The sequence below is a fragment of the Python bivittatus genome, unplaced genomic scaffold (genome assembly GCF_059951505.1).
Source record: "Python bivittatus isolate LINGU-HERP-01145 unplaced genomic scaffold, Pbiv_v1 ctg000020_np1212, whole genome shotgun sequence".
NCBI lineage: Eukaryota > Metazoa > Chordata > Lepidosauria > Squamata > Pythonidae > Python > Python bivittatus.
In genome coordinates this window covers 90,006,700-90,020,457 of record NW_028277030.1, presented here as the reverse complement: position 1 = coordinate 90,020,457, position 13,758 = coordinate 90,006,700, and the positions used below count along the sequence as shown (strand labels likewise).

At 38.1% G+C, this 13,758-nt stretch overlaps 1 protein-coding gene across 3 annotated transcripts in view; it reads left to right on the top strand.

Annotated features, from left to right (window-relative positions):
* HEATR1 (HEAT repeat containing 1) overlaps nt 1–13,758 on the top strand; it is a 47,275-nt gene that overhangs the window by 26,598 nt on the left and 6,919 nt on the right. For all 3 annotated transcript variants that reach the window (XM_007435031.4, XM_088143822.1, XM_088143832.1), the window contains 11 exons: nt 3,321–3,461; nt 4,105–4,220; nt 4,354–4,475; nt 7,008–7,136; nt 7,640–7,873; nt 8,005–8,131; nt 9,026–9,192; nt 10,621–10,667; nt 11,356–11,479; nt 12,750–12,890; nt 13,153–13,442. In XM_007435031.4, the coding sequence (XP_007435093.1) occupies nt 3,321–3,461; nt 4,105–4,220; nt 4,354–4,475; nt 7,008–7,136; nt 7,640–7,873; nt 8,005–8,131; nt 9,026–9,192; nt 10,621–10,667; nt 11,356–11,479; nt 12,750–12,890; nt 13,153–13,442 (1,638 nt within the window). The remainder of the gene's footprint in view (nt 1–3,320; nt 3,462–4,104; nt 4,221–4,353; nt 4,476–7,007; nt 7,137–7,639; nt 7,874–8,004; nt 8,132–9,025; nt 9,193–10,620; nt 10,668–11,355; nt 11,480–12,749; nt 12,891–13,152; nt 13,443–13,758) is intronic.

Genomic DNA, 13,758 nt, shown 5'->3' with positions numbered 1-13,758 from the left:
TACTGTAATCAAAGGGTTTTAAAAAATGGAGAATTAAAGATTTGGGAACCAAGCAGTTTAAGAACATAAGACAATAATTCATAAAGCAAACTATTTAAGCTGTGGCATTTCCATGAAACTACATGTGGAGTAAAATTAGTAACACTGATATTTTTCAAGAAGGGAACACATATTCTGTTAGATTTGATTCATTGGATTCTATTAGTTTTGACTAATTGGAACTGAATTGAATACAAGTATTTGATGCAACATAATGAAAATTATTTCTGTGATTAAATGGGAAGAGACAGAGTTAACCAAAGAGGACTGGACAAACATGAGAATAAATGTTTAGGTTATTTTATATAGTTAATACTTTAATAACATCTGATTTTATATGTATATGACATTAGTGCAAATTCAGTGCTTCTGTAGAGAGGTATACTCTTTTCTCCATGATCATGAGAGCTAGAAGGCCTGTCTGAAATCCTGGAAACTTGCCATCAGAACAGATATTGTCAGGCTAAATAGCCAAAACTTTTTACTTATATGAGGCAGTCTTCATTTAAAAAATATTCTATACATAAATATTAGAACTCATTTTATTACCTATTAAGAATCAGTGCTACCATTTTCCCCGTGTTAAGTTTTGCTAATGTTAATATTTTGCCAATAAAATTTTCAGGCTTTTTTTAATCAGATGTGAGACATTTTTGAGATTGGAGCTATTGGTCACACAGTCATTCTTTATATGAAGAGTTGTAAGCAAGTCCTTGTCTGTAGTGGCCCCAAATGAACTGGTCTGCAGATACCATGATATGCTGGCAGATATTTAGGCAAGCTTCTTCTCTGTTTTTATTTTTTTTTTTTTATATATATATATATATATATATATATATATATATATATATGTGTGTGTGTGTGTGTGTGTGTGTGTGTATATAAAATTTTATTGAAAATTTTAAGCACAAGAATAAGACTAATACAAGCTAAAATAGAGCAAAAAAGAAAAGAGAAAAAAAAAGAAAGGAAAGGTGAAAAAGGAAAAGATTAGCAGAAAAATAGAAAAGAAAGAAAAAAAAAATATAAAGAAGTGGCTTCCAGTCTTCTTTACAGCAGTTATAAGTGGGAGTTATACAGTTAACCTCTCTCTCTAAAGTTACATCATGACTCTCTTTTTTCTATAATCTATCCTATCTAATCATCAAAACCATAAATCATAAGTTCATTTTTTTTGTTTTTTATGCAAAAAGTCCATAAGGGGTTTCCAGTCACCAATAAACGTAGATATTTTCTCTAATCAAACAAGGTAGTTTGGCTGTTTCAGCAAGTTCTGTCATCTTCACCAATTATTCCTCTGTTGTAGATATTGCCAAATCTTTCCATCTTTGTACGTACAATAATCTCACTGCAGCTATCTTATATAAAAACATTGTTCCATGACTTTTTTCCAACTGCTTATCCATCAATCCCAAGAGGAAAAGTTCTGGTTTCAGTTGAATGTTAATCTTTAAAATCCTCTGAATCACTGTATGTATTTGAACCCAAAATTTTCTAGCTTTTTTGCACGTCCACGAAGCATGGTAAAATGACCCTTCTTGTTGTTCACATTTCCAACATAAATTTGAAGTACCTTTATACATTCTAGATAATTTTTCTGGCGTCATATACTAATGGTACATCATTTTATAAAAATTCTCTTTAAGATTATAACATAGTATAAATTTCAGTCCTTTCAACCACATATTTTCCTATTGTTCCATCTGTATATTATAACCAAAAATTTAGCTCACTTTATCATATAGTCTTTGTTCTTCTGTTTCAAATTTCAATAAAAGTTTATATATTTTAGCAATCACATGATCATCATTTGTACACAATTCTGTTTCAAAATCAGTCTTACAATGTTCAATACCATAAATTCTTTTATCTACTTTGAATCTTTCTGATAACTGTAAATAGGAAAACCATTGACAGCTATGTCCCTCTGCCATCAGTTGTTCTCTTGATTTTATTTTGTATTCCCCTCGACAGAATTCTAGTATCTCATGATATGTTAACCATTTCTGTTTGCCTATTATTTCTCATCCATAGAATGATTCTTATGCTGAGAGCTACAAAGGTGTTTTTGGGGACAGCCTGGATTTGAATCTATTCCATATCCTCAATATGGCATGTCTAAAATAATGATTTTTAAAATCTACATTAACCTTGACTTTATCATACCACAAATATCCATGCCACCCAAAACTCAAGTCATGTCCTTCTAAGTCTTCTATTTCTCAGCAACACCCACTCTTTCATCCAAAACAAACAACAAGCTGCAAAATACAATTTCAAATCCAGTAAACTCTTCTCTTTCCTTTGCATCTTGTAACACCTTATATTTAACTTGTGGCTTTTTCCCTTGCCATACGAACTGCCACTGTTTAAATGGTACATCAGTTCCCAAAACAGGTATTGTTTGAAACAAAAACATTCTAGGCAAGACATTCATCTTTATCACAGAAATTCTCCCCGACAATGACAATTGTAGTATCTCCTATCTTAACATATCTTTTTTAACTTCATTCCATGTCTTAACATAATTATTTTGAAAAAACCTAAAATTCATTATTTGTAATAGCGATCCCCAAATATTTTACTTTTTTCTTAATCTTAAAACCTGTTTTCTTCATCAGTTCTGTTTGATCCTCTATTTTCATGTTTTTTGTTAACATCTTCGTCTTCTGATTAATCTTAAAACCTGCTAGTGTACCAAATTCTTTTAATTTCCCCATTAATGTTTCTGTTCCCTTTAGTGGATCCTCCAAAACCAGCACCAAGTCATCAGCAAATGCCCTTAACGTATAAGTTTCTTTTTTTAATCTTTACTCCCACAATTCTCTTGTCTTACATCTCTAGTCAATATTTTAAGAACTAAAATAAACAGAAGAGGAAACAACAGGCATCCCTGTCTTGTCCCTTTTTGTATCTCACAAGTTTTGTTACATCTCCATTAACAATTATTTGTGCTTTCTGTGAAGTGTAAATCAGTGTTTCTAATCTGATCTTGATGACATTGGGTACAGAAGTCAATACTGACCTTGTCTTTAGTTAATGAGTCAAAACAGGAGTACCAAGTAGTTGATCAGAGAGAGAACAATTCATAGGCATATATGGTAATTCAAGGAATGGAAAGATAAGAAGGACATATGAATTAACCAATCTTTAATAGCTGTATTTTGTTGATAGTTCTTTGGCTCTTTGGAGAATCTTATTCACAGAAATAGTTGCTTTACAAACTGATATTTTTTTATAGGCGGAAATACATTTAATTTGTTCTGCTTTTTATCATCCAGGAAAGTCCAAGATCAAGAATGTGTACAAGAAGAAAGTGTGAACTGGCAAAGAATTACACTTATCCTAGAATTGCTACAGCACAAAAAGAAGCTCAAACAGCCACAGGCCCTGATACCTACTCTTTTCAATTTGCTATCTAGGTAATTTAACTTTGGAGAGCAATTCTAAACATTGTAATTGCTTGACCATAATTGGGTTCAATCTAGCCATTAAATATGTGTACTGACTGGCCCTAGAAATCCCTACATACAGGCCCACGGGAGAAGGGAATTCCAAAATGGGATAGCCTTTCCATCTTTAGAGTTAGGTATTATCAAAAAGACTCAGTTCTTCTGTCCTCCATTCTCTGCTACAGCTTAGTTCTGTCCAGGCTCTCTTTATGTGGCAAAGCTATAAGCAAACCTGCATTTGGTCATTATGAACTTGTGGATCTGACTGCCCTTTGAGATGGTCCATCTGATGTCTTAGAGCAGGGTTTCCAATTGCTGCCCCACTGCCAGATATTCTTGAGTTGCATCATGTTGCCTCTAGCTGTGTTGGTTCCTCAAGAGCCTTGCAGTTCCTTCCATGCCTATAACTAGTTCCCTTGAGGATTTCTCCAAATAATATATTTTAAGAAAAGAAACTTGGAATGGGAGGTTGAAAGCATCAGTATGTTATAGAAGATTGGTTCTCTCTGCCCCCCTCTTCTTTCAGAACTGCTATTTTTAGGTAGCAGCATGGAATGCTGTGTTTGATCGTATATTTCTCCAAAGTCAGTCTGACTCTTTTCTGAATTTCCAGGTGTCTAGAGCCTACTGCAGGAGAAGAAAATCTGGAATACACAAAACAACTAATACTTGGTGGTTTGTTAAACATTTGTCAGAAGCTGTCCCCAAATAGCAAAAGGATAAAGGCAGGTAAAGTGAAGACCAAAGTTAATTTCATTTCAGATATTTGACAGTATTCCCCAGACTTTATATTCCTAAATACATTTGGGATGGGAGCATTGTAAGCCTTGCTAACTTTTCAATGTCATCTTTGCTTTTTGAGGTCTTCTGGATGAAGAGAAGTTCAATGTGGAGCTGATTGTTCAGTGCATCCGAGTCTCAGAAATGCCACAGATCCATCACCATGCACTGCTCTTGCTGGGTGCCGCAGCTGGAATGTTTCCTGTGAGTTTATTTGAATGCATGTTGAGGGAAGGGAGATTCACCCAACCTTCTAAAAAGGGTTATCGCATTTAGGTGCCTTTTCAGCTCTGATATAGGCTGCTGACCTTTCCCTGTATTTGAAATAGCTGACCACTTTTTCTTTCTAAGCTTACTTTCCTCCCTTCTCCAAAACCTTTCCCACAACCTCCTGCTTTTTTCTTTATATACGTTGTCATCAGTTACCAACTTTTTCTTTCCCCTCTTTATCACTAATCTACGTATTACTCCCTCAGGTGATCCATAACTGGATACAGGTTTGAGAATATAACATCAAAATGTTTAAACAGATATTGAAGAGCTGCTAAAGCTTTCTGCTTCTGCATGCAGGATAGAAAACTGGCCCCTGTCCTCCCAGCGGCAGACCTTGTTTATCCTGCAGCAGAATTTTGAATTGCTTTTGATTGGCAGATGGACAGGGCAATCTCTGTCTGGGTCCTTATTGTTTGTTTGAATTTATTGGCCGCCCATCTCCACTGGACTCTGGGCAGTGCACAAACTAAAAGAGGCATAAAAACATTAAATCAACAGACAGCCTAGACTAACATGCTCTAGTAACAAAATCCACAAAATAAAACAAGGGCTATTAAACAAACAACAAACATCAACCCCAGGCCTGGGACCAAAGCCAGGTTTTCAAAGCTTCCCGGAACCCCAGGAGAGAGGGCACCATCCTTATCTCGGGGGTGGGGGTGGGATGCTGTTCCAAAGAGTGGGGGCCACAAAGGGAAGGCACGCTTCCTTGGCCCCACAAGATGGCAATGTTTAGTGGAGGGGACCTGGAGCATACTGACTGCGGGAATGGATCGGGCAGGCAGAAACAATTGGAAACAAGTGGTCTCTCAGGTACCCAGGCCCTATGCCATACAGGGCTTTATAGGTAATAACCAGCACCTTGAATTGCACTCGGAAGCCAACTGGCCACCAATGCAGCTTGCATAGCAGTGGCAACCCATGGGTACACCAAGAGGTGCCGTTACTGCTTGTGCCACTGCATTTTGAACCAGCTGTAGTTTCTGGGTGGTCTTCAAGGGCAGCTTTGTTATGAACGCATTGCAGTAATCCAATTGTGAGGTGACCAGGGCATGAGTGACTGTCTGAAGGGCCTCCCAATCAAGGAAAGGGCACAACTGGCACACAAGATGAATCTGTGCAAAGGCCTTCCTGGCTACAGCTGCCACTTGCTCTTCAAGCAGTAACTGTGTATCCAGAAGGACCCCCAAGTTGCACTCCAGGCTTCAGTGGGGAAATGCAGCCCCATCCAAGACCAAAGATGGTGACATCCCCAACCCAGAGGGTCCAAATAACCACAGCCACTCATTGTTAGGATTCAGCTGAAGCCTGTTCTGCCCATCCAGATCTGAACAGCCTCCAGACATTCAGCTTCACCTGTGCCACTCGGGTTGTAGATGTAAAGCTGGGTATCATCAGCATACTGATGATACTGCACCCTGTACTGGCAGATGACCTCACCTAGTGGTTTCATGTAGATGTTGAACAGGACAGGGGACAGCATTGAGCCCTGAGGCATCCCACACATGAGGGGCCACAGACACAATCTCCCCCCCCCGCCCCTTGTCAACACCGACTGGAACTGCTGAGGAAGGAGGTGAACCACGGAGCACAGTGCCTCCTACTCCTAACCCCTGCAGCCGGTCCTGAAGGATACAGTGGTCAACAGTATCAAAAGCCACTGAAAAATCAAGGAGCACTTGGATGGATACACCAGCCCTATCCTGGCTCTGCCACAGGTCATTAACAAGCACAACCAATGCTGTTTCTGTACTGTATCCTGGCCTGAAGCCAGACTGAAATGACATATCATAGAGACCTATAAATTGAATATACAGGCAGTCCTCGCTTAACTACCACAATAGGGACTGGAAAATTGGTCATTAGGTGGGCAGTAGTTAAGCAAGTCACCATGTGACTGGACCCGATTTTACAACCATTTTTATGACAGTTGTAAAGTGAATCATGTGGTTGTTAATTGAATCACATGGTTGTTGAGTGAATCCAGCTTCCCCAAAGGACATTTTTTTGCCAGAATTGACTTAATACCCATGTAATTCGCTTAACGACCGCAGTGATTTGCTTTATGACCATTGCAAAAAAGGGTCACAAATCACAATCACGTGACTGGGGGGGTGCAATGGTTTGCAACAGTCATAAGTGTGAGTACAGGTCGTAAAGCACTTTTTCCAAGGCTGTCGTAATTTCAAACCATTGTTAAACGGTCATTAAGTGAGGACTACTTGTAGAATTCTTGCAGCCTAGATAAGCTCATTGCCCTGATAGCCAGTGAAGGGGATGGTGAAGTTTGCCTATATTAAAAAAACAAAAGGATTGAGCAGTTTCTCTAACAGTATAAAAAAAACAAAGGATCCACTGCTTTAAATTCAGAAAGAAAGTTGTAAGAGAAACTGCACTGCAAGAATAAATGCTCAAAACCAAATGCTACATTATTACAGGAATAATTGCTTTTTTTTTGTGCAGGATAAAGTGCTACACAATATCATGCCCATTTTTACGTTCATGGGAGCAAATGTCATGCGTCTGGATGATATGTATAGTTTCCAGGTGATTAACAAGACAGTGCAGATGGTCATTCCAGCTCTTATACAGGTAAGATAATTTGAACTGGGTCACTAAAATAGAATACAACAAACTTAGTCTTGTATCTGAGAAAGTAGTGTTCTTATTTTCATTACTTGTAGTTTGGATTCACCTTAATCTTCATATATTTATATATATGTATGCTTATGTATGTATGTGTTGTTTTTTTTAAACAGGAGTTTCCTTTACTGTAGAACAATAGTAATTTTTCCTTACATCATATCATTTCTGGATCTACAAGACAATACCAGTCCTTTCCAATGTTAGTTCAAACTTTCCTTTCAGAGTTTACAGAATGGCTTTGCCATTCAAATGCAGTTTCGCTAATTACATATCTACTCCCAGGTTCTTCTTACAAGCTCAGATTGTTTAGTATTCAAGCTTTGGTGAGAACCTTGTTTTTTTGTGGCTTCTTTTTCGTTTCATTTGAACAAAGTCTTGTCTGTTTTTCCTTTGCTTAGGCTTTGGTTTGTATGTACAACCACTTCATTCTTTGAAAATTTCCTTTGTAGGCCGAGGAAGATGGTGGATCTTCAGGAACTGCAGGGAACATGGAAGGAGTTGCGATTAAAATAATCCGGGTTTTTGTGGATGCCTTGCCCCATGTGCCAGAGCATCGGCGTCTCCCAATTTTAGAGCAACTTATAAGTACTTTGGGGGTAGAGCGATTCCTGTGGATTCTTTTAGTACTGCTGTTTGAACAGCATGTGACAAAATCTGTGACTGCAGTAGCCAGCGGGGAGAAAGTAAGTAAAGAGTTTTGAAGAGTACTTTTCCTTTAAAAATGTATAGGTTTTGCTGTGCAGAACGTTGCAATGTAATGCTTAATATATGGCATTTTTACAATATCGTTTTCTTCATCTTGCTACTTACACAGGATATTGTTTTGGAAACCGATACCGAATTCTGGATTACTGTATGTTGTGAATTTAGCGTAATTGAACAGTTGCAAAGTTTAATGAAACTACTCAACTATTTAACAGATCTGCCAGAGAATAAAGAAGGTAATTGCCAGCAAAGAAACTTACAGTCAGCCACTCAACAAGCAGGTGGGGTTGAATTCCAGCTGAAAGAGTTTTGTTTAGGAAGTTCATAATCAGGATTAGGACTGTTTTCTCCAGAGTTGGCCCAAGAAATTTGCTGCCCAAGGGACAGCAGCGAATGGCACCTCACCTCCTCAGAGTTCCCCAAACCAAGGGCATATGGAGAAGAAGATCCCATAAAAATCTCTGTCCGTTCTGGCAGTAATGATAAATGACCTTTCATGACGCTAAAAATCTGCTGCCCAAGTCAACTCTGTCCAACGTTAGAGCAAGAGTTGTATTACTTAAGGAATAGTCCAATTTATACAACATGCTAAACTGCTTTATGGCGCAGGTGTGAGTAAATGCAGTAAGTGCCCGTTTTAATTTGATTTTTGTCCTCTGAAAAGGAATAAACAACCAGACATTCTTTGGGGAGCAAAATTGAAAACATATTTACTGTTGATTGGGTTCACCAACACATGATTGTTTAATCCACTATATGTTCATTAGTTTACTGGGTTTACTCGACACATTAAGCTGTAATGTGTGTTTAATGTGTTGGTTTGTGAAGCAGTAGGTAGCTTTGCATCTTGCATTAATTTGCAAACAAGAAAGACCCACTGTAAATTACAATCTTTTAATAGTAAAAGGGGACATGGATGATAGGGAGGATTTTTTGTTGCCAGCAATATTCCACAGGTCTTGCTTTCTTTTAAAACCCAACTCAGCCTCCCCATCCATCCTCCCAACCCCCCCAAAAAAATCTACAAAGAAACCCACTGGACGTGCACCAGATAATACATATGCAGAATAAATAAATGATTATTTATTTATTTAAAGAGGCTTATATGGCTTTTGGATCTATTTTTACAGATGACCTTGGACAAAAGAAATCGAGACTGTTTATGATACAGTCATACAGTCAAGAAACAGAACTCTTTGATGTGGAGTCTCATTCTGGCAAACAGTTGAGGCATTTGAAATTCCTGGCAGTCTCTTTCATGTCACAGCTTCTGGCTTCGCACAATTTTGTGAAAAAAGTGAGTTGAATTCATCTTTGCCCGGGATTGATAGTCCCATTGCCAGTTGAGGATCTGAAATTTCCATGGACCTGTGCAACTTGCAGAAACTTTCCTTTTCACTTCTGGCTTTAATGTAATGTTGGTTGGTGTAATTAGAAACATGCTTGACATTGTGTGCAAAGTAAAATAACATTACATTTTATTTTGCTGTAAAGTCTGCACATAAAAATACTCATTGACTAGTTATCTTGGCAAGAAAAGCCAAGGGATGAAATAAGACAAACCACAGTGGATTTCTATTTCTAGTCTTGGAACAAGTCAGAGTGAGAGAGAGAGAGAGAGAGAGAGAGAGAGGCTGGCAGTTGAACATTCCATCCATGTACATGTTGTACACAACTGCCACAGCATAACAAAAGCAAGTTTGTTTTAGGTTTGATCATTTGTGATTAGTGCTAGCTTATCGATAATCAGGATAAATATATTTGAACACCTTTAAAAATGCATTCTTTGCTTAAGAGAGTCCTAGCCCTGTCTGCTTTGAATCACTGCCCCATCTGCGGCACCCTTTGCCCCCCCCCCGACACAATTGGCATAACATGCCCCCCCCATCAGGATAGATTTGATTGGTCTTTGCCATAAAAGTGAGTTCTAATAATAAAAATAGTAAATGTGGAAACAATATTCAGGTGCACATTTGAAAGCAAGGTATTTGTTGGAACTCTTGTGCTGTCCTTTTAACCTTTTTTAAAAAAATATTATATTAATGAGAACTCATAAAGGTGAGTTCCTTGAGTGTTTGTTTCCAGCTCTGATTACTGTTGGAGAATTCTGACATTTACAGTACAATTCTTCTATGCAAAAGAGACCTTTTCAAGGCTGTGTTTTCACTAGTTAGGAACATAGGGAACCATCAGTCCAACCATTAACCAGTCCCACTCAGTTCTGTATGTTACGCCGATGGCAGCATGATAAGATCCTGAAAAATGAAAAGGGTGAAAAGTTTAAGGAACTAAAGGCCATGTATCAGTGTATGGGCAGAACAGAAACAAGGTTGGTTGCCAGGATTGAAAAGGGTGCAGAAATACAGCGAATGGTGATGATGTAAACTTGATTTAGTTCAATTTCCTTTTCTTTTTCTATCATTTAATTTCTTTTGCTCAGTACTTGTTCTGTGCTGAGCTTTTAACATTGCTTACCCTGAAAGGGAACAGTTTGGTGGGTATGTATGTAGGTATAATAATAAAAAGGATGGGTTTTCAGGATCCTGAATGCCACCAATTTCTTTAGTGTAAAGCTGAATTCCAGACAAAATTGCAGCCATGAAGATTTTATTTGCTTAATATTATTATGAAATGTTAGAGTACCTCATAATCATGTTCATATATCAGAATTTAATTTCCATTAATGTGACATGGACTGTATAACTGGTTTTTCTTTATCCACCAGGTAATTGAATGCGAAGATTCTGAGGAGTTAAAGGAGTTTGAACAGAAGTACGTTCGCTTTTTTTTTTTAATATTTTAAACAAAAATAGAAATAAGCTGTATGGGGAGATTTTGAGAAAGCATTATTTTACATCTCTTGCCAGATGAGACATTAACTATATCTATTAAAATACATATATATTAAAGGGCCTGAAACTGCAGCCCATTAAGGCATATGATACTAATTCAGGAGAGCAACTTACAAAATAGGCAGAGGTCACACATAAGAAAACTTGAAACAAGGCAAGGACAACTTCAAAACAAATCAGACAGTTCTTTGAGCATGATGTTATACATTTTTTGCAGGGCTTCAAGAGATATAAGGTATAAAATTAATGCTGGGACTCTTTGATGGGTTGGGATCCTGTCTATGATTTATTTAGAGTATCCACTGAAATCAGTAGACTCGCTTTAAGAATATGTCAGGATAAAATAATATAGGTATTCAGCTAACATTTCCTGCTGATGGAGCATCTTCTGTCAACTGAATGTTGGGGCAGATTTCAAGGATAGTGTGGGATTCTGCCTTGATCACAATGATGATGATGATAACAACAAAGTTGAATCTAACGGCATGCCCACATGGCCTGCTTCTTGTGGATAAATGGTTTCATTTTTGGATTCTTTGACTTTTATTCTAATGAAAAGTTAGTGTGGACTTGAAGTAGACAGTCATTCACTATCGTTGTTTATCCAGGTTGTTGGAAAAAGTTCTTTGTTACATAAATGCTGTGGCGCAATCAATAGAAAAAAATGCCAACACTTTGACAGCCAAATTCTGGAAGGCTTTGCTCAACAAATCTTATGAGCTACTGGATAAAGTAAGTAATGATCTCACTGCTGATGTTCTTACAGCCAGTAAGGCAAAATCTTGGGCTTTGTGATGTTGATGTTAGAAGATTAATTCTAAACCACCAGGTAATTCAGGCAAAAATCTTAGTTGTTTAAGGTATCATGAATTATCTGCTACAGCAGATTTGTCCAGCAAATCTAATTCCAGTGATAACAATTTAGTTAACTGGGCAGTTTATATGGATAGAGAAAAAAGTAATACAATACAGATTAAAAACAATGTGTAAAAATTAGAGAAGATTAAAAGATTTGGAAAAACTGGAACAAACATACAGAAGGATGTTTGCCTTGAAAAGAGAAGACTTAGAGAAAATACAGATTTGGAAAAACTGGAACAAACATACAGAAAGTTGTTAGCCTTGAAAAGAGAAGACTTAGAGAAAATACAGTAGCACTTTTATGTTCCTGAAAGGTGGATAGGTTCCTCAAAAGAGGAACATGACCTGTCCTCTCTTGTGCCAGAGTGCTGGTGATAAGTGCCAATTAGGGAAAGCTTTGTAATGGTAAGAGCAGTTCAATAGAGGAACCAACTACTATGGGAGGTTATGAGCTCCCCTTCCTTGAAGCAGAAGCTGGATAGCTAGGGATTAGATTTAGTGGCCTAACAACTCCTTTCAACTTTAGATTGTCCAAATTAATTTATCAGGCAGTGGAGTGAAGACAGGGGGAAGGAAGAACAAAGAGTTTCCACCTACCTTAGTCAAGACCTGAGAAAAGGCCAGGAATGTGGGGAACACTGAGTAAAGAAAGCCCGCTCTGCTTATGCCGTTCCCTTCCAATTTTGACCTAGCTGTAGAGGGCCTAGGGAATGGCCTTGTGGGACAGGAGGAAGAGCCACTACCAAGGCAACAGTCAGATAAGTGGGGCTTGAGCCCATTCTGAGAAACTAAGTTGACTAAACATCTCAGACAGGCCCTTCCCTAATTACACAGAAATAAAGTGGGGGGGAAGCACATTCACACTTGCAAGATTTTGTTACTTTAGCTGTTACAATAACAGTAGTCCTGACCTATATGGCATTGGTTTCTTAGTCTGCTCTACCTTGTTGGGCTAACATTGGCTTTGCATCCTGAGATTTTCTTGAGCTTACCCCAAATTCAGGAATCTTTTGTCAGTGAGATGCTCAAGGCTGGAGTGGGGTACAGACAGAGAAGAATTGTTGGAGTAGTTTTCCTATCCAAATACACTCTGATAGGAATCTATTTTTTTCTTTTAATTGTTCCTGTGTTTCCTTTCTAGATCAATTCCTTAATTCCAACAGAAACCTTTATCACTGTCCTCAGGGGCCTGATGATCAATCAGTTGCCCTCAGTGAGACGTAAAGCAATGGATCTCCTCAACAATAAACTGCAACAGCGCACCCAGTGGAAGCAAACAGAAGTAAGCAATCTTTCTCATTGTCCCTACTGCCATAGGAAATATGTGTTGCCTCGTAATAGCCCTCTGTACCACTTGGTATAGCAACTGCAGTGGAAAAAGTTCAGTATTGGCTTTAAGTACAGTACTTAAATAAAGAATCTATCCCTGGATTTATTACAGGAAATCTTCTGCAGTATTTTTGTTTTGGGCAGCAAGCTCTGGATTTGAATGTTCAGCACTGAAACCTTCCCATGAATTGTTGGGCCTCATTTTGTCCTTTCAGGTGGAACTGCTGCTAGAATTGGTTCCTGACCTCCTTGCTGTTGTGCAACATCAGGGGAGAGAAGCCGAGGAACAGACAATTAACAGGCAGACGGCCTTGTATAGCTTGAAGTTGCTCTGCAAGTGTTTTGGCACAGAGAAACATGAGCTGTTTGTAGCTGTGCTAAAAGCAGCCATTGAGGTGATTTCTTCAGATGGGAAGGAAGAAAGAAACATCATAGGAAGTGCTTTGCTGTGCGCTGCTGAGGTCACTTGTGTGCTGAAAGCATTGGCTATACCTCAGCTTCCAAGGTACTCTTCTTCAGGCATAATTAGGAATCAAGAAATCAAATGTTTGGATTGTCCCTTGAGATTTGTTCAAAATATGCCTTGTATTATGGTGTGATTGAATACCAGTTAAGCAGCCCTGAAAGATAAGGTGGTTATTTTTCTTCTCCATTTATAGGTAGTGTAGCTTTTGCAGGAAATTTTGAAAGGGGAAAAATCAGTTGGCGTTAAAACATTTTTGATGCAATTCCTTCTGTGGAAATGACTCTTAATTTTCTGTGCCAGATAACTGATTGTTCTTCCTTGCAAAGAAAAGCTTCAATAATATGCATAGGAAAAT